Genomic DNA, 26575 nt, shown 5'->3' with positions numbered 1-26575 from the left:
ATCCGGGTTTGTCTATCAGCTTGGGATCACATGAGTGAGACTGCCCAGATAAACTAGATTTGGGGCAACTTGGGCCCAGTGATAGACATGTTTGTTTCCCAGGGTCTGGGGGGCTACGGGATCTGGTGACGAGGGGGATGCTCCATTAAGGAGCAGGCCCTCCCTGGCACTGATTAGGGCTTGTGGGGACACTGGTAAGTACCAGGTCCTCACTGGCACTGGGATGAAGGGGGTGATAAGTACCAGATCCTCATTGGCACTGGGATGAGGGGGGTGATAAGTACCAGGTCCTCACTGGCACTGGGATGAGGTGGGTAGTAAGTACCAGGCCCTCCCTGGCACTGGGATGAGGCGGGTAATAAGTACCAGGCCCTCCCTGGCACTGACTGACTGAATGGGGTGTGTGGGAGCACTAGTAAATACTGGTTCCTCCCTGGCACTTGGGGGAGGGGGAGTAAATAGAGAGTCCTCCGTGGAACTGGGAGGGGGATGGGTGGTTGAAGCAGCATGGCTCGATGGAAAGAACCCGGGCTTTGGAGTCAGAGGTTATGGGTTCAAATCCTGGCTCCGCCAATTGTCAGCTGTGTGACTTTGGGCAAGTCACTTAACTTCTCTGGGCCTGAGTTACCTCATCGGTAAAATGGGGTGAAGACTGTGAGCCCCCCATGGGACTACCTGATCACCTTGTAACCTCTCCAGTGCTTAGAACAGTGCTTGGCACATAGTAAGCACTTAATAAATGCTATTATTATTATTAATTATTATTATTATTATTACCAGACCCTGCTTGGCATTGACCGGCTGATTAGGGTGTGTGGGAGCACTGATAAATACTGGTTCCTCCCTGGCACTGGGTGGAGGGGGTGGCAAATACCGGATCCTCCCTGGCCCTGGGAGGGGTGGTAAATACCTAGTCCTCCATGGAATTGGGAGGGGGGTGGTAAGTACCAGACCCTGCTTGGCACTGACCAGCTGATTGGGGTGTGTGGGAGCACTGGGAAATATTGGTTCCTCTCTGGCACTGGGTGGAAGGGGTGGCAAATACCGGGTCCTCACTGGAATTGGGAGGGGGGTGGTAAGTACCAGACCCTCCTGGGCACTGACCGGTTGATTGGGGTGTGTGGGAGCACTGATAAATACTGGTTCCTCCCTGGCTCTGCGTGGAGGGGGTGGCAAATAGCGGGTCCTCCCTGGCACTGGGGGGGGGGGGGGTAAATGGTGAGTCCTCCCTGGCACTGGGAGGGGGGGTGGTAAGAGCCAGACCCTGCTTGGCACTGACCGGCTGATTGGGGGGTGTGGGAGCACTGATGAATACTGGTTCCTCCCTGGCACCGGGAGGAGGGGGTGGCAAATAGCGGGGCCTCCCTGGCACTGGGGGAGGAGGGTAAATAGCGGGGCCTCCCTGGCACTGGGGGAGGGGGGTAAATAGCGGGACCTCCCTGGCAGCGGCTGGGGGAGGTTGGTGGCAGCCCCTGGTTGGCACCGAGTGTGAGGGGGGCAGCGGTCAGACTGGGGGGCGGGACGGGGCGGGGCGGCCGCCAGGTGCGCAGCGTTGGGCTTAGGAGGCTCAGGTGTGGAGGGGAGACGGGGCCGCCTGCCCGCCTGCCCGCCCGCTTTCCCCCCAGCCTGCCAGCCAGGGCGAGCAGCGGTCCGCGGGGCGGGGGGGGGGGGCTAGCTGGGAGCCCGCTGGCCCCGGGGTCCCCGGTCCCGGCCCCCGAGCGGGTCGGCAGGCCCCAGCGCCGCGCGGAGCGGAGCGGAGCGGAGCGGAGCGGGGCGGCCGGGCAGCATGACCGTGCGGAGGGTGGACAGCATCTCGGCGCGGCTGGAGGAGGCCGGCTCCACGGGCGGTAGGACCACAGCCGGCCTCGGGACGGACCCCGGCACACAGCACGGCACCACCCCCGACCGACAGACCGACGGACGGACCGACCGACCGACGGACCGACCGACGGACCGACGGACAGACGGACAGACACAACACCGGGACCCGGCAGGACCGGGCGGGGGAGGGCGGCCGGCTCGCTGCAGGGGACCACGTCCCTCCCTCTGCCCGTCCATTCCTCTGTCCATCCCTCTCTCCCTCCGTCCGTCCATCTCTCCGTCCATCCATCCGTCCGTCCATCCCTCCGTCCGTCTATCCATCTCTCCGTCCATCCCTCCGTCCGTCTGTCCATCCCTCCGTCCACCCCCTCGTCCGTCCATCCCTCCCTCCCTCCGTCCATCCCTCCCTTCGTCCGTCCCTCCGTCCGTCCATCCCTCCATCCGTCCATCCCTCCCTCCGTCCGTCCACCCCTCCATCCGTCCATCCATCCCTCCGTCCATCCATCCCTCCGTCCGACCATCCCTCCATCCGTCCAACCATCCATCCCTCCATCCGTCCGTCCAACCGTCCGTCCAACCGTCCATCCCTCCATCCGTCTGTCCATCGATCCATTCCTCCAACCGTCCATCCATCCATCCCTCCCTCCATCCCTCCATCCGTCCGTCCATCCCTCCGTCCATTCATTCATTCATTCAATCGTATTTACTGAGCACTTACTGTGTGCAGAGCACTGGACTAAGCGCTTGGGAAGTACCAGTTGACCACCCGTCCATCCCTCCCTCCCTCCATCCGTCAGTCCACCCCTCCATCCATCCATTCATTCATTCAATCGTATTTATTGAGCGCTTACTGTATGCACAGCACTGTACTAAGCGCTTGGGAAGTCCAAGTTGACCATCCGTCCGTCCATCCACCCATCCCTCCTTCCGTCCTTCCCTCCATCTGTCCGTCCATCCATCCATCCATCCCTCCATGCATTCCTCTGTCAGTCCCTCCGTCCGTCCGTCCGTCCTTCCCCGGGGCGGGCTGCAGCGAGGGGGCTCCAGGTGGGAGGGTTCAAGGGGTGAATACCAGAGTTGCGACCCTGGGCGGGGGGTGGGGGGGTGGGTATTACTTTTGCCTTCTCTGAAACGTCCTGAGGCTGGTAGCCCACCGGTCGCCCGAGGCCCCGGCCCGGCTTAAGGAGGGGAACACGAGGGGTAACGGGCCTCCAGCTCTGCCCTCCTGCCCTCCTAGTACCACCTTTGGAGGGGGGTGGGGGGATGCTCCGACTGCCACCCGGCCAAGGGGACCGTGCCCCCCCAAGGGCCCTTTGTGTCCTTTAACCAGCTCCCTCTTCCAGGGAAACGGATCCCTCTCTCGCAACTTATGCCCGGCCAAGTTGCCTGGCAGCGGTTGGGTTGGGTCTCTAGCTCCCCGGGCTTTGCTCCACTTACTGCAAACTCGAGCGTCGAAAAGGGTCGGTGAACACGGGGCGCAGAAACCGAGGGGCCCCTAGGGTACGGAGATTTCCGTCTGAGAGAACAAATGTCCTGATGATGCGCTCAAGTAGGGAAGCAGGAGCCTTTAGTGGGATAACCTTGGCCAGGAAGACTTCGGGATGGGGACATAGCTGGAATTCCTAACATTCGAATGCGAATGTTAGTTGGTTCGGCCGATGGGATGCAGGAAAGAAAAGGATACCAACCTAGTTCCGATACTTGAAGAAGTTGCCAAAAAGGAGAAGTGTGTGTGTGTGGGGATGTCTTTGCTCCCCTCCCCAATCTTCAGAGTCATCAGAATGTGGGGTGGATTTAAGGGGAAGAAATGGAGCAACTAGCTGCCCAGAACCAAAGGAATGTCTGGCCGACCTGGAGCTAGGGATTCTGCCGGATTTGATCAATTGCCTCAAACCCCTGATTTATCATCACCTTTCTTTCCCATACCTATCTTCTCATTTTCAAAGTGTTTTGGTTTTTTTTTGTGTGTGGGGGTTTTTTGAGGGGGGTAAGGGGTGGGGGAGAGGAATATGCCTTCTTTATTAGCACATTGATCGTACTAAGGAAGAGATTTTGTTTAACATGATTTGGCACTTTATTGGCTCAATAGAATTTTTTTTAAAGCAATAAAACTATAGTAGGCAAGTTATAAAGCCCATACGAGTCCTTGCGAACTATGGGCTCATCCTGCCTTGATTCTTCCCACTCAAGAAAATGAATGAGCGCTTCTAACGTAGGTTTCATAGAGGACAGGTTTAGCAGACTAAATATTTCACTTATGCTCTGTGTTTAACATTGGGTGGTTTGCAGTCATTAAATGGGGAGATCTGGAATCATTTCTAAGAGATTTTTAGGAGAAAGATAGACTCTGAGTCTCTTCAGAGACTAGGTTTTTTTTTTTCCTGTATATGAAGGATTACAGAATGGATATCTAATTCTTTGTTTTCTAAGATTTCTACAAACCAAACCAAACACATTTAGGGAAGTAGATCACTTAAAACGCTAAACCATCTCCTGCTCTCTTTTCCTGAAACAGCTTCAGAGTGATATAGGTACGATGACCAGGGTGGGAAGGGCTATTATTTGGGACTTTCTGGATATTTCTGGATACTCACATTGTTCTCTCCCAAGTAATTAGTATAGTGTTCTACACACAGTGAGTGCTCAATAAAGATGATCCATGGTCCATTGGATTGAGATTTTATTGGTGTTTATCAAAAGTTCAAAACTGCAGTCGGAAAGGAAATGCAGAACTCTTGATCCCAGCAATGCTGGATTTGAGGTAGAGGAAAAATGTAGAGTTTAACCGTTCTAGATCCTTAATTCCTCTTCTTCCTCCCCCATTTTTTTCCCTCCATGACCCTTCCTTCTCATCTCCTCCATCTTTTCAGTTTTCATACTTGCCAGGGGGATGCTTGACATTGTGACTTCCAGTGTGTTTCAGAATGAAGTATGGATCGTAAGTCTGGTGTGTTTGATAGTTACCCTAAATATAGTTGAATTGACAGACTCCTCCAAATTTCACTTCCACTTTGTCACTTAAGTCTTGCCAATATGGTTGGTAAACATGAGAGACAAGAATGAAATCAATCTGGATATTTATTATCCTTTTGGCTTCCGGCAACAATTCCTGGATAGAGCTGAGGTTTATTGTTGGGACAGTGGAAGAGAAAGAAAGAGGAGAGATATCTTTACCGTTCTGATACTTTTTGATCCTGAACTTTATTTAGAAGCTTTAAAGTTGGGATGTAAGAGTAAGGAAACACATTTTTGGAATTTTTCTTTTGTAAGCACTTAATAGGGATCGAGTTTTCCAATAGTACACAACTTCAGTATTGTCACAATAGGTTTATACAGTACATAGGGAAGCATCTGTACTCAAATTTGAGTTTGTCGGAAACAAAGGGAAATTTAGATCTCTTGCTTCTCCATAAATTTAAGGTGGGAAGGTGGGATTCCATTCACTCTAATACCACCCCACAGTTAGATAATTTACAGGTGACTCCCTCCAGGATCGATCATATTTATGGTGCACGTACTGGGTACAGAACACTGTACTAAGCACTTGGGAGGGTACAATATAATAGAGTTGATAGACACGTGCCCTGCCCAGAGTGAGCTTATAGTCCAGAGAATTTGGAATTTGGATGATGGTAAGCAGAGGTTCCTGTGGGGAGAAAATCTAGACACTAACTGGAAAATTTTGATTTGTAAAATAAAATAGTCTATTTGAAGAACAATCTTTGAAAATAAATTCCCACGTAATCCTCAGGCTAAGGTACATAACATCATTAATACAACTGCACAAACAATGAAACAAATTATAATACAGAGTTATGGAGCATTTCAAACCTTTTCACACTTTTTATTAGCTGTATAATAGAATCATTTTAATGCTTAGCCATTAAGTTGCGCAACCAAATTTGATGACTGAAAACTGGTCAGAATGTATTTATTTCATCACAAAACTTGCTGCTCAACACTGGAGAGGTGGAAGGAGGATAATGAGTCTAGAGTATGTTTAAAAGGGAATTGTAAATAAGGTCAGAGAAGAAAACATAAAATTATTCACTGGTGTCAATGTTTGTCATTTCACTTAGGGATGTAACTGATGCAGTGCACTGTGTGTACTTCAGTGTTCAGTGGAAACGTCTAAGAAAATATTCATTTTACTTTGTAATTTGTGGAGTAATGCCCCATGAACTCTACTTTTAAAAATAATTTTGTGTTGTATTTAGGAGACTCCCAATCAAGTTTTAACAACTCCACATTAAAGCAGTAGGGATATAGACAATGTTTCTTAGATTTTTGTGCCACAGTACTCTGAATTCTGTTTAGGGAAGAAACATTTCTAAACAATTTCATGCTTATAATGACAACATGGTTATCAAAATTCAAACTACAGGCTATGCGCTATATCCTGCCTGAAATTGCTATTCGCTCTCGAGTGGAAGGCTTTACTTTATGGAAATTTCAAGCGATAAGTGGTATAAAACAGATTGTATGAATCTTGGGATACCATGATACATATGTTGAAATTTAAGGTTCTTCTTTAGGTCCAAAAGTGGCTGAAAATCTAGAAAACTTCTAGCTTAATTGGCGTTGGTTGCTCCTGCTGGGCTTCTTGGATGAAACTGTTAGCAGGATGTGTGTTTGCATGGTGTTTTTTTTTTTCTAATGTTACAAAGCAGATCAACACCGGGGCATGGGCCATGGATAAACTCGCATCTGTGCCCAACTTTCCTGATAATGACAGGTAGTAAGCCCGGTCTTATTACTGAGGAACTTGCCCAATACCAATCAGTGGGTGTTTAGCGTTTCCCCACGATGTTATATAAAGAGGGTCCATTGCTTTACCTTTGCATTTGGTACCCACAATGCTTGATCCTGTTTTTGTTTTTCCCCCCTCACAATGTTGAGCTCTTCTCTATGCTCTGTTTTAAGACAGTAATCTCTCTTCTAATAGATGTCCACCAGGATGCCGTGTCTTCTGTTGCTAAGTCATAACTGTCACCGGCTATGCTGCGTTATTTGAGTTTTGAACCACTGTGGCTTCTAAAGCTTTGTTGTAGGAATAGCACTGTCTAATCACCCACTGGGTGCAGTGCAACAAGCAAATGACACATCCCCTGCCCACAAGAAGCTTCTACTCTTCTGTTCACACTGTTTGAGGTTACCCCTTTTCAGCTCCCCAGAGACCGGCTGGTAGCATATTCTGCTATATCCTGTTGCCATCCAACCTTGGTGAACTAACAAAAAATGAGTTGCTTGCCCAACTATGTTGGAGTTTGAAAGTCCACTAGATTGTAAGCATCTTGAAGGCAAGGTTCTTTTCTACCCAGTTTACTGTATTTTCCCAAGTGCTTAGCACTCTACTCTGCTTTCAGTATGTGCCCAGTAAATGTCATGCTTGAAAACGTATTCAGTGAGCAATTTGATTCCTGTAACTTTTCCTTTCACTAGGTATGTGTTAATAGCTCCACTCCATATATGTACATATAGTCTTAACAGATAGTTATGCCTTTGAGGTTTTTCCTGTATTATTTATATAAGCATTTTGGGGAGATTAGCTAAAAGGTAACTGGGCAGTTTGGGCACTTTGACATATCTTGGATATAATAATAATAATGATAATAATAATAAATTGTGGTATTTAAGTGCTTACTGTATGCCAGGCACTGTACTAAGTGCTGGGGTGGATGAAGCAATGTGGCTCAGTGGAAAGAGTGCAGGTTTGGGAGTCAGAGGTCATGGGTTCGAATCCTGCCTCCACCACTTGTCAGCTGTGTGACCTTGGGCAAGCCACTTAACTTCTCTGTGCCTCAGTTACCTCATCTGTAAAATGGGGATTGACTGTGAGCCCCACGTGGGACAACCTGATTACCTTGTATCCCCCCCCCAAGTGCTTAGAACAGTGCTTTGCACATAGTAAGCGCTTAAAAAAACCCACTGTTATTATTATTATTGTTATTACAAGAAAATTGGATTGGACACAGTTGGATATGTATCTGTGTAGATTTTACAAACTCTCTTTATATCTCCAGGCTACCAACAGATTGAAAAAAGAATGGAGTACAAGTTATCTCAAAATACTTCTCAAAATAGAGAAGCAGCATGGCTTAGTGGAAAAAGCATGGGCTTGAGAGTCAGAGGTCATGGGTTCTAATCCTGGCTCTGCCACTGTCACCTATGTGACTTTGGGCAAGTCATTTAACTTCTCTGGGCCTCACTTACCTCATCTGTAAAATGGGGATTAAGACTGTGAGCCACACGTGGGACAACCTGATCACCTTGTATCTACCCTAGTGCTTAGAACAGTGCTTGGCACATAGTAAGTGCTTAACAAATACCAACATTAGTATTATTATGCTTCTTAAAAAAAGGGCTGATTGAGCGGGAAGTGTATTGTCAGATTTTTGTGTGGCTGTTTGGCTTTGACTTAGGCAATACATCTATTATGATACTCTGTTATGACTTATTAGTCTTGCGTTAAGTATGGAACTATGTAAATGGAAATGCATAACCCTGAGGCTTGTTAGCTAGCCCCTCAATCTTAAATGAGCATTTTCCTGTAGTTCCAGAGATGTGATGTATGAGCTTTTCTGGCTGTTTCGTACAGTAAGCAATGACTTCAATCTCCCTATTGCATTTTGGACAGGGAATGTATCTACCAACTCTGTTCCATTATACTCTCCCAAGTGTTTAGTACACAGTAAATGCTCAATAAATATGGTTGATATATTGGATCGGTGGGGCACACTGGTCTAGACTGTGAGCCCGCTGTTGGGTAGGGACCGTCTCTATATGTTGCTACAGTGCTCTGCACACAGTAAGTGCTCAATAAATACGATTGAATGCCTGAATGAGTGGTCACGTACTACTTAGGTGATGTGCGGCTTGCCTTTTCGATAATTTCAAGGGAGATTGCCAGATAAAATAATGGTTTGCGAGGAACAATTTAAGTTACTTAATATCCCTAAGCCTCTTGCATTCTTGCTCAATACGGTGGCTTGGAAGCACTGAATTAAATTCAGGAAAGTAAAAGAAGATAGGGTTTTGATTACCAGTTCTAGGCTATTTAGACTGTAGAAGGCCAAACAAATGCTGGATCAGATTACCAGTCGCTCAAGATTATTAAGGGTCAGTTGTTCTCTGTTTGGTTCATCTATATGCCTTAGTTCCATGTCTTCTCAGTACTTCTCTTCCTGCTGCTGCTATTTGCTAATTACACATAGAATTAATGGGGTGGTCCTCTTTATTTCTTCAGTCTCTGAGTCAGTGTGTATTTGTTGAGCTCTGAAAGCACATGGGTAGTTATATGGTCCTGCACATTATTAAGGGATCTGTTTTGTTTATGCATTAGGGAATGAATGTATGTGAATGTCTTTCTCCATTTCCAAGTCTCCACACTTACGTATTCCCACACCGTTCATTTTCTTTAGCCCCTAAAGGCAAAGTCGTTCTACCTGCTTCCTATTGTCAGATAAACTGGTTCTAAAAAATTAATTATTCCTTTAGGCATACTGCAGGGTTCAATTCAGGGCCCACACCCAGAGGTCTAAACCCTTCTCCTTCTTTCCTGCCTGCATATCTCTAGGGACCCCAAGGACTCACAGTGCAATTAAACCAGGAGAGGAAGGCTCACAAAGGGATTTGAGTCCCCCGAGAGTCAGGGACTGTGTCAGTGCTTTGCACTCTATAAGCAGTCAATAATTACAATTGAATGAATAATTCCTCCCCGTTCATTCTCCCCAGAGATGAAGAAAATTTGGAATATTGGAGCAGCAATGGATGGAATAAAATAAGACTCGTAGTGAGAGCCACTTTGCTTCCTTCCATTTCCAGGTTGACCCCTCAGAAACCCTTCCTGAGTGGACTCAAAACTCAGCTACAACCCCCTGCCCCTGGCCTCTCCTCAGTGTACAAATGTGCAACAGGTTTTTGCATTTTTAATGACATTTGTTAAGTGCTTGTTATGTGTCAGGCACTGTACTAAGCGCTGGGATAGATACAAGCTAATTAGGTTGGACATAGTCCCTGTCCCAAATGAGACTCAGTCTTAATTCCTATTTTACAGATGAGGCAACTGAAGCACAGAAAAACAAAGGGGCTTGCCCCAGTTCACATAGCAGACAAGAGGTGGAATCGGGATGAGAACCCAGGTCCTTCTGACTCCCAGCCCCGTGTTCTAGCCATTAGACCACATTGCTTAACGGGTAGTTGGCTTGGGAACTCCAAGGTAGTGGCCAGAGTGGTGCTGGTGGTTGAATCATTCAGGAAGACATATTGTTAACTCAGTTCCCATCGACCCCAGGCAACCCAGAGCCTCAGATGGTCAAAGCTGAAGACCAGGAACAAGGGGAAGTTGGGTTAGAGCTCAACGTGGGACTTTGCTGCCCTGGAGTTTATGAGACTTGCCCATTTTCATCTGTTTGAACCAGCAATGCAGGTACCTATGGCTGAGCTGAACCTGATACCTGGTGTTTCCTTGTATCCAAGACAACAGAGTACATGGAGGAGGACATGCTCGGCCAGTCCATAGTATCCTCAGTCCAGGACACTGGGTGAAATCACTGTGAGATTGTGGGTTCTTTGGTGGTTGTGTAAATTTCCCCCAGGCAGTTCTAGTGAATCACCTCTCGTACATACCGAACCGTTAATTCATTCAATTGCATTTATTGAGCACTTACTGTGTGCAAAGCACTGTACTAAGCACTTGGGAAGTACAAGTCGGCAACATATAGAGACAGTCCCTACCCAACAACGAGCTCATGGTCTAGAAGGGGGAGCATCTGGACCTCACCTGCACGCTTCTATCTTCTCACCGAGAAGATAACGAAGCTTGATTGGGTCTCTTGCTCTGACCACTACATTGTGATGAATTACTTAGATTGGCAATGCTTTGAGGACTACTCTGTTCATCTGTTGTATGACATAATGAATGAATGAAAGGGGCATTTAAAAAAGAACAAAACAAAGCATACATTTGTCAGCTCCTTGGAGTTCTGCTTGCCATGTGTGAGCTGTAATTATTTCATGCAAAGGCTCTAGGGAATTGGGAATTACAAGATGAAGATGACTGCTTATTCCCCCTTTCCCCTCAACCCCCCAAATGAAACATTCAGCACTTTTTAGTACTTTCCACCGTCTTTTGAATGGGGCAGTCAATCACAGAATTATCTGGCAGGCAGATTGAAATAAAAATTAATTTTGTTATATAATTTTGGATAGAAACAACTTTTGGACATCCGCTGTTTTTTATTTTCTCCCTTGCAATGCAATTTCTAACCTATTGAGGTTGTCGATGGACTCCAGTCAGCGTTTGGCCTACAGTCACAAATGAAATGTCATGTAGATGATGAGCAATGGGGTTAGCTGCCTTTAGCTCATCTGCAAGGGGGCTGCATCCACTCAGCAGTTGCCCCTGCTCTTCTTCTCTTAGACTGCAAGCCAGATGTGGGGCAGGGACAGTGTCCAATCTAGTTATCCCATATCTATCCTAGAACTCAGTACAGTGTTTGGTACATAATAATAATAATGATGATGGCACAGTAACTGCTTAACAAGTACTGTCACCATCCTAGTCATCATCATCACCTTCCTTTGTGGAGATAGTGCAAGAACAGAATGGGTAGGAAGAGCAGCCACTTTGTCCCCCAAGCAGCCCAACTTTGAGGAAAAATGCTCAGTCAGTTAATCATATTTACTGAGAACTTACTGTGTGCAGAGCACTGTACTAAGCACTTGGGAGAATACAATATAACAGGCACATTCCCTGTCCAGAATGAGCTTACAGTCTAGACAAGGAGACAGACATTAGTAGAAATAAATAACAGATATGTACATGAGTGCAGTGGGGCTGGGAGGGGGGGTGAATAATAATAATGGCATTTATTAAGCACTTACTATGTGCAAAGCACTGTTCTAAGCACTGGGGAGGTTACACGGTGATCAAGTTGTCCCACGGGGGGCTCACAGTCTTAATCCCCCATTTTACAGATGAGGTAACGGAGGCACAGAGAAGTTAAGTGACTTGCCCAAAGTCACACAGCTGACACTTGGTGGAGCCAGTAAAGGAATAAAGGAGCCAATAAAGGAAGCAAGTCAGGGCAATGCAGAGGGGAGTGGGAGAAGAGGAAAGGAGGGCTTAGGGAAGGCCTCTTGGAGGTGTACCTTCAATACAGCTTTGAAGGTGGAGAGAGGGTCTGTTGGATATATAAAGAGAGTGTTCCAAGTCAGAGGCAGGATGTGGGTGAAATGTGGCGGCTATACAGATGAGATCGAGGCACAGAGATGTCTCCTGGCTGGCGGTTGTCCAGGACCTCCACAACTGACACAGGGCCAGATCTTTGCCCCCAACCACTGGGATGATGATGATGGCATTTGTTAAGCGCTTACTATGTGCAAAGCACTGTTCTAAGCGCTGGGGGAGGTTACACTGTGATCAAGTTGTCCCACAGGGGGCTCACAGTTTTAATCCCCATTTCACAGATGAGGTAACTGAGGCACAGAGAAGTGAAGTGACTTGCCCAAAGTCACACAGCTGACAGTTGGCAGAGCCAGGATTTCAACCCATGATCTCTGACTCCAAAGCCTGTGCTCTTTCCACTGAGCCACGCTGCTGCCACAATGGCACAACTCTGGGTTTTCATTGCAACCGGGAGGCTGGCACAGGCCCAAGCCCTGGGGAGGGGCTATCTCTTCCCTATGCCCTAGCTTCTCCTGTTGTTGCCAGGGACAGGAGGACAATGGAGTGGGGATGCACAGGTGTAGGTTGGGTGAGGCTGAACCCATGGCCTCCCTCTGTCTTCTCCCTCACCTCTGGAGAAGTCAAGCACAGGTTTCCCCTCGCCCACATTCTGATTATGACCCGGAACCCCCTCCCTCCTCAAATCCGACAGGCAATAACTCTCCCCTCCTTCAGAGCCTTACTGAAGGCACATCTCCTCCAAGAGGCCTTCCCTGACTAAGCCCCCTTTCCTTTTCTCCCATCCCCTTCTGTGTCTCTGTGACTTGCTTCCTTCGTTTTTCCCCCCATCCAGCCCCTTAGCACTTATGTAACATAGCTGTAATTTATTTATATTAGTGTCTGTCTCCTTCCCCACTGCCCACCAGATCGTTTGCTCATTGTGGGCAGGGAATGTGACTGTTTATTGTTGTATTATACTCTCCCAAGCAGTTAGGACAGTGCTCTGCACACAGTAAGCACTCAATAAACAAATCTGAATGAACGGAGCAGAGTGGGGCAAGGTATAATATGCCAGGTGAAAAAATCATCTGCTGCGCCTCCAATTGCACTTACTGTTGAAAAGATCCAAGGCTCTGCGATGGCATTCTGCCAGACCTTTGTCAGCATGTATTTTGTACAGATGTTACGTACTTTCCCTGAAGTAGCGAGAGTAGCTATATTTCCAAAACAGCCTGGCCCAGTTCACCCATCAGTCGGTTGAAGTGGATCCTTTTCATTTCTAATCCATTATGGGATTTGAAGGCAGCAGCGATACTTTATAAAATGATGAAATGGAGCTTTTAATACTGCTCTTGGAGAGGTTCTCGACAATGATGGTCATATATAATGGGCACATAAGTTTGAACTGGAGGTAAACATGTTCGATTTTTGAGATTAGACTAGACCCCTGGATTTGAATAATATCGCACCTCCTTAGAGACTGTGTGGTGGATGGAGGGCCGAATTTCTTGCTTTTTCATGTTTGGAATTTCTATGAGATGGGGGAGTAGGGAAATGATGCAGGAGAGATTTATTATCCATGAGAAGAGGAAGGTAGATTAAGGTGCAGAGATGCTTGAGTAAATGGAAGTAAATTGAGAAGCTGTCTCCCAAATGAAAAGCATCCTCAGCTAGTGAGCTCTTGAATCTTTCAGTCCCACCATACAAACTTGTTAAGCAACATGGAAAAGCTGGAAGGCAAGTTACCTGGGTTGTAATTTGGACTCCAAATTTTATCTCCTGTATGACCTTGGGCAAATCAGAACCTCTCTGGGCCATTTTACAAACCTGCAGCTCAAAGGTAATCATCTCTGCCTCTAGATCCCTGGGTGCTTGTGTTGATAAAATAAAAGTTTAAAAAGAAACAACAATCAAGAGAGGAAAATATTTACAACTCCTTATCGTGTTTGGTATTCCCTGACTCTGGTATGCGCTGTGGTTTGAGTGCTTTTGTTTTGTGGTTTGGACTCTTGTTCGAACTATCCATGGTCAAGTTTACATGGGGCCAACTTCAGTAGGTCAGAAAAAATGGGTAGAATTTAAAAGCAATCTTAGGATAAAGGATACTTGCCTCAAGAGCCAGCCAATAAGGACATTTGACCTTAGTGTTCATTGTCCTAAAAACTGGTCCGGAAGATTGATATGTCCCTTACTGGATATTTTTGCCTTAAGATTTAGCCTTATGCCTTTCTCCTAGTCCATGTGGGAGTCCATTCAATCAATGGCTATCATCCGAAAGTCCTTTCCAGACTGCTGTTTGGAGGCTAGGGACTGATTAGTCCGGGTAAATGATTTATATGTCTATGTCTGTCTCTAGAGTGTAAACTCTTTCTGTACAGGGAACCTGTTATTTCTTTTTGCTGTACCTTCTCAAGTGTCTAGTACAGTGCATTGCAGATGGTAGGAGCTCAATACTGAGTCACCCTTGGAAGCACATGAGAGAGTCCCGCTTGCTGGAGTGGTGGACTCCAAAATGCCCTGCCATTCACGCTGTTGTCTGCAGGGTTTCAGGGGAGGCTCGTTGTTGGGACTACAGGTATCGAACGCTCTCTGCTTGGCCCAGTCTCACAAACTTAATGTTAATGTTAGGTTTGCCCCCATGCAGAGTCAGGCCCCCAAATGGATTTTTCCCTGAGAAAATGCTCAGCCTGAAACTGTTTGCCCCTTGGAGATCCAGTCAATGTGTCTTAAAGTATAAACACAACAGAAAGCAGGGTATCTTCTTTCCTTTGTTCAACCTCTAATTCCAAGTGCCTGTACAGAGCCATGCACATCGTTGTAGCTCAAAGGAAGCTGCTACAGATGTGACAGTAAATGAGCTGAGGACTAAATAATGCTGCCATTACTGAGTAGACTTAGACCTGCTTTTTTAAGTTAAGGTAAGCTAAGCTTATGTCTCCTTGACCCTGAAGCAAGGGGATGGGGGTGGGGGGTGTACTGGCAAATGCACACAGATTCACAGGAGGTGGAGGAGCTCAGAGTCTTCCCTGGGACAATTAGAAGAAGCACAGCCTCTCTGGGGCTCAAAATCACCCAGCCCAAGTAGCCTGTCCACCCTGATTCACTCTCCCAATAACCCTGCCTGCCCTTGGGGACAGAGAGGGACACTTCTCAGGTCCCAAGGATGACCTCCACAGATTTCAGCACTTTTAGTCAATTGTTGATCAAATGTCCAAGGATCACTGTTATATATTATTGTCATATTACTTGTCTTCGCCTTCCATTGGTTTCCTCTCAACCTACCTAAGGCTATTGTGCAATTACCCAGTGCATTAGATTGTTTTAGTTGCAGGCACTGTGTGACTGCATTGGTCTTGCAGTACTAAAATCAATAAAATGAAATTTGGACTTTGGTTCTTCAAGATTATTGGCTCATATATTGTGTAATTTAAATAATGCTCTTAGGAAGTTGTAGGCATTGAAAGTATGCTGCGGTATAGGATTTTTTAAAATTAAAAAGAGATCCCTTTCATTTTTCAATTAAGCTTTGAGAAATAAATCATTCACAAAAAGGCAATTAGGAGGTTTGTGCATTCAGAATGCTAACATTAAAGTAACACAGCTTCAATTAAGCCCTTTTAAAAGCCTCTAAAATATTCAAAACCAGTATTTTCTATTCCTTCTTTTCCCTTACTCTCGACTTGGAGAGTTTGATTCCAATTGCTCCCAGGAGCTTAGAGGACTGAAAATGTCTGTCACTGTTTCTTATTTCTTCTGTGATCCAGCATCGCTTTTTTGTCTGTCAGAGTTTAACTCCACCCGCCTAAAGCCCAGATGAAGGTGGAGGAGCACCCTGAGCCCGAAAACACAGGTGAGAAGAAATGTCAATTCAGAAGCTAGCTTTGTGGTAACATTCAAGTAAAATGAACTATTGTGAAAAGTATAATTTTTACCACAGCAGTAGAAAGACTTGTCTTTGTCATTCTTCTGTCAGTGATCACGTTTAACTGTAAGGGAGTACAGACTTTGAGCAGGGGCAACCATCTCAATCAACAAAATCCATCAACCGTATTTATTGAGCATTCATTCAAACATATTTATTGAGTGCTTACTGTGTGCAGAGCATTGTACTAAGTGCTTAGGAAGTACACGTTGGCAACATATAGGGACGGTCCCTACCCAACAACAGGCTCACAGTCTAGAAGGGGGAGACAGACAACAAAACAAAACATGTGGACAGGTATCAAGTCATCAGAATGAATAGAATTAAAGCTAGATGCACATCATTAACAAAATAAATAGAATAGTAAATATGTACAAGTAAAATAGAGTAATAAATCTGTACAAACATATACAGGTGCTGTGGGGAGGGGAAGGAGGTAGGGCTGGGGGGATGGGGAGGAGGAGAGGAAAAAGGGGGCTCAGTCTGGGAAGGCCTCTTTGAGGAGGTGAGCTCTCAGTAGGGCTTTGAAGGGATGAAGAGAGCTAGCTTGACGGATGTGTGGAGAGAGGGCATTCCAGGCCAGGGGGAGGATGTGGGCCGGGGGTCGATGGCGGGAAAGGTGAGAACGAGGTACAGTAAGGAGGTTAGCGGCAGAGGAGCGGAGGGTGTGGGCTGGGCTGGAGAAGGAGAGAAGGGAGGTGAGGTAGAAGGGGCCAAGGTGATGGACAGCCTTGAAGCTGAGAGTGAGGAGTTTTTGCTAGATGCATAGGTTGGCAGCCACTGCAGATTTTTGAGGAGGGGAGTAACATGCCCAGAGCGTTTCTGCACAAAGATGATCCGGGCAGCAGCGTGAAGTATAGACTGAAGTGGGGAGAGACAGGAGGATGGGAGATCAGAGAGGAGGTTGATGCAGTAATCCAGTCGGTGTAGGATGAGAGATTGAACCAGCATTGTAGCAGTTTGGATGGTGAGGAAAGGGTAGATCTTGGCGATGTTATGGAGGTGAGACTGGCAGGTTTCGGTGACGGATTGGACGTGAGGGGTGAATGAGAGAGCGGAGTCAAGGATGAAACTATGTGCAGAGCATGGTGCTAAGTCCTTGGGAGAGTTCAATGTAATGATATAACAGACATATTCCCTACCCACAATGAGCTTACAGTCTAGAGGGGGAGACAGACATTAATATCAACTACAACTGTATATATAAGTATTGTGGGAAAGTGTATGGTGGACGTGAAATCCATAATAATAATAATTATGGCATTTATTAAGCACTTACTATGTGCCAAACACTGTTCAAAGTGCTGGGGTAGATACAAAGTAATCAGGTTGTCCCACATGGGGCTCACATTAATCCCCATTTTACAGATGAGGTAACTGAGGCACAGAGAAGTTAAGTGGCTTGCCCAAGTTCACACAGAAGACAAGTGGTGGAGCCAGGATTAGAACCTGCGTCCTCTGACTCCCAAGCCTGTGCTCTTTCCACTAAGCCATGCTGCTTCTCTACAACTCTGAGTGATTAAAAACCCAAAGTCATCAACCAGGGACCTGAAATTGTGATAGAACATACTGTCGCTCAACGAAAGCTAGTCATTTTCAAATATGACAGAAGTGAACTCATTTTTCCTTGAATGGAATGGTGAGCAAATAAACAGCCCAGCTGCTGCAGTTGTAAAAACGGATGATTAGTTAAAAGATTTGGCCATTTACTAAATGATATTTGTTTGGATTCTTGGACATGTCATGTGTTTTTTCAGAAATATAATTGAAATGTCATTTCATGACCATACATTTGCCTTTTGAAAGGGGAGAATAAAAGTGCAAATAAAAGTTGTTATAGCTTAATTAATACTGGTGAAGTTTTCTATGTATTGGCTGTTTCACAAAATGCTTCTCAAGCAGGTTACAAAGGAAATTCTGATTTAAAAAAAATAATTCCAAGAACATTTCAGTTACTTTTGAAATGATGGTATTAAATGTTCACTATATTCCAAACACAAAACTCTGAGGTAGATACCAGGTAATTTGACAGTCTCTGTCCCACATGGGACTCAAGCTAAGAGGGAGAGAGAATGGATATTTAATCAACCACTTTAGAGATGAGGAAACTGAGGCACATAGAAGAAATTTGCCTGCGGCCATGTTGCATTCAAATGGCAGAGTCAGTGATCTCTAGTGATCTCAGTCAAGTGATCTTTGGACTCCCAATGCAGTTCTGTACTCTCTCTCACTTGCAAATAAATTTTTAATTAAATACTCTTTTAATTGAACTGGACAATGATTACAGTGAAAATTGGGTATTTCTGCACTGTGAGGCTCATCAAAAAAAAAAAAAACATTTCTACAGTACCTGTGTGTGAGTGCTACCGTAGTGTGTAAAGCACATCTTGCTCCTTCCTCTAACACAGTGATTACAATCGATTGAAGGCAAAATGACTGGGTACCAACATTTAAGACGTAGAGAAGGACCCAGAAGAAATGATATATTGTGCTCTTCCTTTCTATTCCCTTGGTGCTAGGTTTTAAGGCAGGGTAATTTGCAATGAAGTACTGCTGCTCTGAGCTTGTGGTCTATTAGCTCTACGATCTGGGAAGCAGGAGAAGAGGGTGCGATGGCATTTCTTAGGATGGGTGGGGCTGAGGGAAATCTTAGGGGCCAAATGCTATTTTCTATAACTGAATGATGTTTGAAAGTAGTTTTGAGGCTGCTTTCAATCAGACTTTATGACCAGGCAAAGATGAAACTATGGAAAGGAGGGCAGTTTCTCAGACTCAGGTCTGAGCTATTCGACATAAATGTGTGATTCATAAGGATTACAAATGTCTTTGGTGTTATATTATCTACAGATAAAGAAGGATAACAAGTGTTTGCACTAGGAAGGCAGAACCCCATGAGGGAAACATTTTTCACTGGTTTCATTTGGATCGACAAGCCTTTCTCCTGACCCTCTCTCCTGACTCTCTTCAAGCACCTACGTAGTTACAGAACTAGAAAACAATTGGGAAGGTCAGTGTATCCTCTGGGAAATAGACAGTTTGACAACAGAGAAGCATAAGATGTCACTCCATACTGAAGCAGAGCCCTGATGGAATTGAACATTCTGGCATTGAACACTGAACGTTTAGAGAAGCAGTGTGGCTTGGTGGAAATGGCACGGGCTTGGGAGCCAGAGGACGTGGGTCCTAATCTCGGCTCCCCCACTTGTCTGCTGGGTGACCTTGGGCAAGTCACTTCACTTCTCTGTAAAATGGGGATTAAGAGCGTGAGCCCCACGTGGGACAACCTAATTACCTTGTATCTACTGCAGTGGTTAGAACAGTGCTTGGCACATAGTAAGTGCTGAACAAATACCATTATTTTTATTTTATTTCTATCAACCTGTGAGACATAGGCCTGTCACAGAACTCACATTCCTGTCAGAGAACTCACATTTAGCTTCTTGAAAAGACGCCCCTCATGGGCTGTGGTGTCTCATTTTAGCAAGATGACTCTGGGATATGCTACCTCTGAAGCTTCCAAGCCTTAAATAACCAGTCCTGTTACCCCACTAGCTGCCTGTTGAGCTTTGTAGTGACTCCTAATGGCCCACTTCTCCCTTGGTAGGCTTGACAGACCACTAAGCCACTTTCTATTTGGGTACTTACTAACTAGTGACCTCTAGACTGTAAGCTCACTGTGGATAGGGAATGTGTTTGTTATACTGTACTCTCCCAAGCACTCAGTACAGTGCTCTGCACCCAGGTTACAAGGTGATCAGGTTGTCCCACGGCGGGCTCACTGTCTTCATCCCCATTTTACAGATAACTGAGGTCCTGAGAAGTTAAGTGACTTGCCCAAAGTCACACAGCTGACAATTGGCAGAGCCAGGATTTGAACCCATGACCTCTGACTCCAAAGCCTGGGCTCTTTCCTCTGAGCCACGCTGCTTCTCGTGTTAGTTGTTCTAGTAGTTGTTCTAGAGTTGAACAACATAATCTTAAAGTAGATTCTGGAATATCTGCTTAACCATGACATTTGTGTTTGTTCCTATCTAATGCCAGGGATTTCCATCCCCTGAAAACATGGCTGTATTTTCCCTAGCATCTCCCCTTATGGGTTCACCATCCATGAGTCCTTCCCGAATGGCTCACCTACCAATCCTCAGCCACCTTGGCATACACTAATCAGTCAGTGGCATCTTTGGAACATCTGGTCTGGACACAATACTGGACTATGCACTTGGGGGAGTGTGGCAGTAACCCTGTTGTTCATAATTTTCAATGCTCCCGGAGCTTTCTCGATTTTTCTAGCTCCCTCTTCCTTACTCAATTCCTCCCCTGTGATTCACTGATTCATCCTTTCAGTCGTATTTATTGAGTGCTCAGTGGGTGCAGAGCTCTGTAGTAATTGTTTGGGAAAGTACAGTACAACAATAAACAGACACATTTCCCTGCCGCAATGAGTTTACAGTCTAGAGGGAGAGACAGACAGTACTATAAATAAATATATTACAGATTATGTACAGAAGTGCTGTGGGAGGATGAATGATGGAAGCAAGACAGAGTGACGTGAGAGGGAGAAGGCTGGGTGCCACTGATGTCAGATGTTTGCCATCTTGTGTAAAAAAGCTTTCCCTTTGGTGAGCAATTTTCAGACTTCGAGCTTTTTGGAAACATCTGGCAACATGAGCGACAGCCTCACACGGGCCAAACTCAACGTTAAAGTGCACACTAGCACTGAGGCTGGTTCCAGGGCCTCATTGTTGGAAAAAAACTAAATTCATCAAGGCTTTGCTGAGTGGAACATGAGGCAATTGATAGTTGTCAGCATCATCTCGGGAATCGATTTAACCAAAATAGAGCACGTGCAAACAGGGAGGGTGGAGTGAACATCTTAGACTCAGCGAAACTGCATCGAACAGTACAGTAGGCCTGTTGCGGGAAACAGCTGCAGATGACTTAGCCTGGAGTGAGGCAATCAGAAGAAGGATTGTGACACTGAGACAGAGTTGGAAATAGCACTAGCTACTGCAAAATCTCAGGCCTCAGAGTGTCAAAGAATCAGAGGAAGGAGGAACCTGAAGGGCATGGCTCTTCACTTCATCCCCCTCATTCATACCTGGCTCTTATTGGATCTTTGTTTGTGCTGAGACCTCAGTCAGGAAGTAAATGTTCAAAGTCCATTAGGAAAGCAGAATGAAGGGATTTCTATACTATGTTCAGAGCACTGTGAAGGTACCCATGTCAATGTCAGTGGTATTTATGTCGAGTTTACTGTGTGCAGAGCGCTGTACTCGGCGCTTGGGAGAACACAGTACAACAGAGTTTTTAAACACATTCTCTGCCCACAAGGAACTTACATTATTGAGTCTTACCTGAATTTGAGAAGCATCATGGCATAGCGGATACAGCACAGTCAGAAGGTCCTGGGTTCTAATCCTGACTCTGCCACTTGTCTGCTGTGTGACCTTGGGCAAATCACTTGGCTTCTCTGTGCCTGTTACTGTAATCTGTAAAATGAGGATTAAGACTGAGCCTCATGTGGGACAGGGACTGTGTCCAACCTGATTAGCTTGTATCTAAACCAGTGCTTAGAACAGTGCTTGACACATAGTAGGCACTTAACAAATACCATCATTGTTGTTATTATTATTAGATGATCTCGCCTGGTGGTTTCAGCTTTGGGCTTTCTTAGAAGGAATTTGGTAAACCGCTGACTTACCACTCCTCTGTTGGGGAGAAACAGTGGCAGCTTCACTTCTGGTCTTTTCTTAGCCACACCCCCAGAGATATTCAGCAGGAATCAGGACTCTCGGTCTTTTTCCAGATGAGGGAACCAAGGCCCAGAGGAGTAAATTGACTCGCCCAAGTCATACAGTGGACAAGTGGCGGAGCTGGGATGAGATCCCTCTGACTCCCAGGCCCGGGATTAGGGAGATTTAGGATATTAGGGATTTAGTAAGTGATTCTAAAACTAGGAAAAAAAAAAAAACCCACCTATCCTCAACTTCCCAGAGGCAGTTTCCAGACTTTTTCTATTTGTCACTGTTGGAAAATTTGACAAGCCACTCCCTTCTCAATTTCCCCTTCCATTTCTTCATCCTCAGTCTTTGTCCTCCCCTGTTGCTTCTAGCTGTCTCCTTTCCTTTCAGTTAGATTTGGGTCCTTCCTCGTTCCGCCTGGCCCCACTTCCTTTTCTCCTTTTTTTTTATCAATCCCCGTTTCATTTTTGCTTTCCTCTGTCTCTTTTACATAATAAGCGCTTAACAAATACCACAGTTATTCATTATTATCTATCCGCTGGGCACACGGCTACTCCAGGTTCCAGAGTGCCTGTGCCACCCATCCCTCCCTGTCCCAGCCCCTTTAGACTGTAAGCTCGTTGTTGGTGGGGAATGTTTCTGTTTATTGCTGTATCTTACTCCCCCGAGGGCTCAGAACAGTGTTCTGTGCCCAGTAAGCACTCAATAAGTACGAAGGTGCAGCAGTTGGGGAAGAAATGGAGACTATCCTGAGGTAAAGAAATAGACCCTTCCCTGGACTGGAGCCAGGGACTTCGGAGAAGGACGCCAGACTGAGAAGCAAAAAGAGCTTATCCTTCACCCAGCCTAACAGGTGTGGCTTATTTCCATCCCCCAGGGCAACAAACATCCTGGGAGTAGGAGCAGTTGGATAATTTGTAGGAGGTAAATGCTGGGATAATTGCGCTGGGAAAATGGAAACAGCTCCAAATAGTACACTCTTTATGTGTCTCCATCCTCGCTGGTGTGCTGGAGTCCAGATCTGTTTCCCCACAAATCACTTGGGCCATAGGACGTTCTGTGAAGGACGACAGAAGTCAAGATTTGGACACTTGAAAATTTAGAGAAACAGCTTGGCCTTGTGGATAAAGCCTGGACTCGGGAGTCAAAAGGCTGGGTGCTCATCCTGGCTCCGCTGCTTGCCTGCTGACCTTGAGCAACTGAGGCACTTCTCGGTGCCTCAGTTATCTCATTGGTAAAATGGGGATAAAGACTGTGATCCCCATGTGGGATGGGGACTGTGTCCAACCCGATTTGATTGTAGCCACCCCAGCACTTAGTACAGTGCCTGGCACACAGTAAGCACTTAACAAATTCCACAATTATTATCATTATTTAGAATACGTGTGCCTCTCCTGAGGCCGAACCTGGCCGGGAAGCCATGTTCATTCATTCATTCCGTTGTATTTATCGAGCACTTACTGTGTGCCTAGCATCGTACTAGGCACTTGGGAGAGTACAATGCAACAGAGTTGGTAGACAGGTACTCTATTTTACTTGTACATATTTACTATTCTATTTATTTTGTTAGTGATGTGCATATAGCTATAATTCTATTTGTTCTGTTGATTTTGACACCTGCCTACATGTTTTGTTTTGTTGTCTGTCTCCCCCTTCTAGACTGTGAGCCCGTTGTTGGGTAGGGATCGTCTCTATATGTTGCTGACTTGTACTTCCCAAGCGCTTAGTACAGTGCTCTGCACACAGTAAGCGCTCAGTAAATATGGTTGAATGAATGAATGAATCCCTATCCTGAAAAGACCTAGGTCTGGCTGACTGATTTAAATATGAAAGGAAGAACTCTGTTGAAAAACCCTTGTCGTATAAACCGGATAAGGTCTGTGAAGAGTAGAGGCAAGTCAGGGTGATGCAGAAGGGAGTGGGAAAAGAGGAAAAGAGGGCATAGTCAGGGAAGGCCTCTGGGAAGAGATGTGCCTTCAAAATGACTTAGAAGATGGAAGAGTAATTGTCTGTAGGTTATGAAGAGGGAGGGCTTTCCGGGCCAGTGGCAGGTCATTGGCGAGCTAGGCAAGATCTAGGTAAAGTGAAAAGGTTGGCATTAGAGAAGCAGAGTGGGTGGGCTGGGTTGCAATAGGAGAATAGCGAGTTGAGGTAGGAGCAGGCAAGGTGATTGAGTGCCTTAAAGCCGACGGTAAGTAGTTTCTATTTGATTTGGAGCTGAATCTTAGAACTTCACCCTTGTTTAAATAAGGAATATGAGTTCCATCACCAAATATAATAAGCCCAAGAAATGAGCAAGCTCAAGCTTTAAACTCTTAGAGTAATGAAGTCATCTGGGTTGAAGTTATAATGCATTTAAATGTCTTTCTCTAACAGGACGTCTGTGTGTGTCCCCATGCAGAGAAAGACAAATTCCTTCATTTTCCCTTATGATGATGACTGTTGAGTATGTGACTTTTTTCACATTTTTATCTTTCTATGGGTCTGTTTACCTTTACTAAGATTGTGAGGTCAAGTGGGGGTCTAATCAATTTACCATGTAGTTACTACCCACTTTACTACAGTTTTTTACAAATAATAAACACGTAATACCATTCTACTTCTATAATACTTCTATTATTAGCTTCAGAATTTTAACACTTGCGTTTACGTACCTATATGTAAATATATATACATAATATATATATATATATATATGCATATATAAAATCAATTGTACAGTCAACTTATTCTGATTGTCCCATTTGTACATATTTCTTCAACTGTTTTTCCGTTAGAGTGAAAGCTACTAGTGAGCAGAGAAAGTGTTTCATCCTTCTGTGTACTTTCCCAGAGTGTTGCACCTGTTCAGTGAGTATCTTAGACACTCAACAAATAACTTGAACACCATTGTTAATTCTTAGTAAATCCTGGAAAAGTTCAGGGAATTTTCTGGTCAGATTTTAGAAATTTTTTAGTCAGATTTTCTGGTCAGGGCTGGGAGAATTGATGTATGAGGAGATTAAGATTCACAGAATCTTAGATTTCTGACTACTGGGTTAGCACGTGACGTGTTGGATCCCTTTGGAATTCTGTGGGCTTGGATATTAAACTAGTTTTTAAAAATAATTCATTCTACCTTAGGGTCTTGGGAATCCTTACAGGTAGGCAGAAAAAATTCCACAGTACCCATTCCCATGGGAAACACCAGTTCTTGGGCAATTCATTTATATCGACATCTGCTACTGCAGTTGAGGGAGAAGAGATTCCTGATCAAGATTCTCAGTGGAACGTCTCTGCTGGAAGAATTGACTATGGCAGGTTGTGCAGTTTGCTTAAACCAGCCGGGTCAGTAGTTCCCGAGACCTAATATTGATAACCAGCTCCCAGGGTTAGTGGAGGATGGCTATTTATGGCAATAGCTGGACAATTGAAGGTGTCCAGTATCACAGTGAATCCTATTATGTTAGAACTTCCCCATCCCTCAGCGAGCCAGTCAGTTTCCTGGGCTATGGACTGCCACCCGTGTCAGACGTGCTGAAATAATTTTTGCTGCAAGAAGTGGCTTTGTAGGTCAAGTTCTATATCTTTCTGACTGCTGCTCCAACCCCTTTCTGAAAGGCAAAAGAAATTAAATACCTTCAGAAAGTGACTCCTCTTTAATGTGTGACTGTGAAAGAGACATTTACAAAGACAGCCCGATGAGATTAACAGAATAATAAATCTGCACAGGGCTGAGTCTGTAGCTGAGTGGGGAAAGAGGAGAAAGTTGGGGATAGATAAGAGCATAAGGAATTTGTCCACTTGGTCAGTGTCATGGCCCATCCGGCCCAGGATTTTGCGTTTTGCGTTGTGCAGTGGTACCAAAAGATGGGAGAAGCAGAGTGGCACTGTTTTCCTTGCATTCATCCTCTGGCTAGGAAAATGTCATAGGCTGTACCTACTCTTCGGGGGAATATTTGAAGGTGTCAACATTCACGGGAAGCAGCGAGACCTAGTGGAAAGAGCATGGACTTGGGAGTTAAGGGACCTGGGTTCTAATCCCGGTTCCTCCACTTGTCTGCTGTGTGACTTTGGGCAAGCCACTTAACTTCTCTGTGCTTCAGCTACGTCATCTATCAAATGGGAATTAAGACTGTGAGCCCCACGTGGGACAACCTGATCACCTTGTATCTACCCCAGTGCTTAAAACAGTGCTTGGCACATAGTAAGCACTTAACAATACCATAATTATTATTTATTATTATTATTATTACCTACCCAGGCACTTAGTACAATGTCTGGCACATAATTACATAGTACCAAGATCCATCAGGTTCTAGGCTATTGATGCCGGTTGACTTGTTTTGATATCTGTCTTCCCCTTTCTAGACTGTGAGCTTGTTGTGGGCAGATTGTCTCTCTCTGTTGCTGACTTGTACTTTCCAAGCTCTAAAAGTACAGTGCTCTGCACACAGTAAGCCCTCAATAAATATGATTGAATGAATCAGTGAACGAATAAAAAAGGGATATAACACTTATGTAATACCATGGAGCAACTCATCATGTTGTTGTAATGTTTTCCTCTTCTTTGTTTAAATCAAGACATTCTGACTCCATCAAGATGACAATGTGCAGTTGATGCTGCAGTCCACCACAACTTTTATAGGGTCATCACATTTTAGAGAATGCTTTTTGAACCTGAAATCAAGCTTCATAGTGTGTTCTCTCTTCATCTGGAGACCTGGATGCTTTCCTTTCCTGGGAAGGGGTGGACGGAGCTGGGGTGATGGAAGAAAAAACACATATTCATGCCAACATTCAGATAAATTGTTTATGTCTCTGTTTTGTCTAATTGGTACTTTACAGATACATATAATTCCCTCTCCCCTCATAATCGAGCTCAATAATTCAGCAGTTTTCCTAATTTCAAATGCTAAGCAACATATATATTCAAGAACTCTA

At 45.3% G+C, this 26575-nt stretch overlaps 1 protein-coding gene across 3 annotated transcripts in view; it reads left to right on the top strand.

Annotated features, from left to right (window-relative positions):
- Window positions 1-1763: 1763 nt before the first annotated feature.
- The window catches only part of KCNIP4 (potassium voltage-gated channel interacting protein 4), a 696461-nt gene continuing 671649 nt past the window's right edge, over window positions 1764-26575 (top strand). For 2 of the 3 annotated variants that reach the window (XM_038752174.1, XM_038752175.1), the window contains exon 1: window positions 1764-1847. In XM_038752174.1, the coding sequence (XP_038608102.1) occupies window positions 1787-1847 (61 nt within the window). In that variant the 5' untranslated portion in view covers window positions 1764-1786. The remainder of the gene's footprint in view (window positions 1848-26575) is intronic. The other variant, XM_038752171.1, reaches the window with a different exon arrangement.

The sequence above is a fragment of the Tachyglossus aculeatus genome, chromosome 10, assembly GCF_015852505.1.
Source record: "Tachyglossus aculeatus isolate mTacAcu1 chromosome 10, mTacAcu1.pri, whole genome shotgun sequence".
Classification (NCBI taxonomy): Eukaryota; Metazoa; Chordata; class Mammalia; order Monotremata; family Tachyglossidae; genus Tachyglossus; species Tachyglossus aculeatus.
Note: the sequence above shows the minus strand (reverse complement) of the source record. Positions and strands in the feature narration are given on the sequence as shown.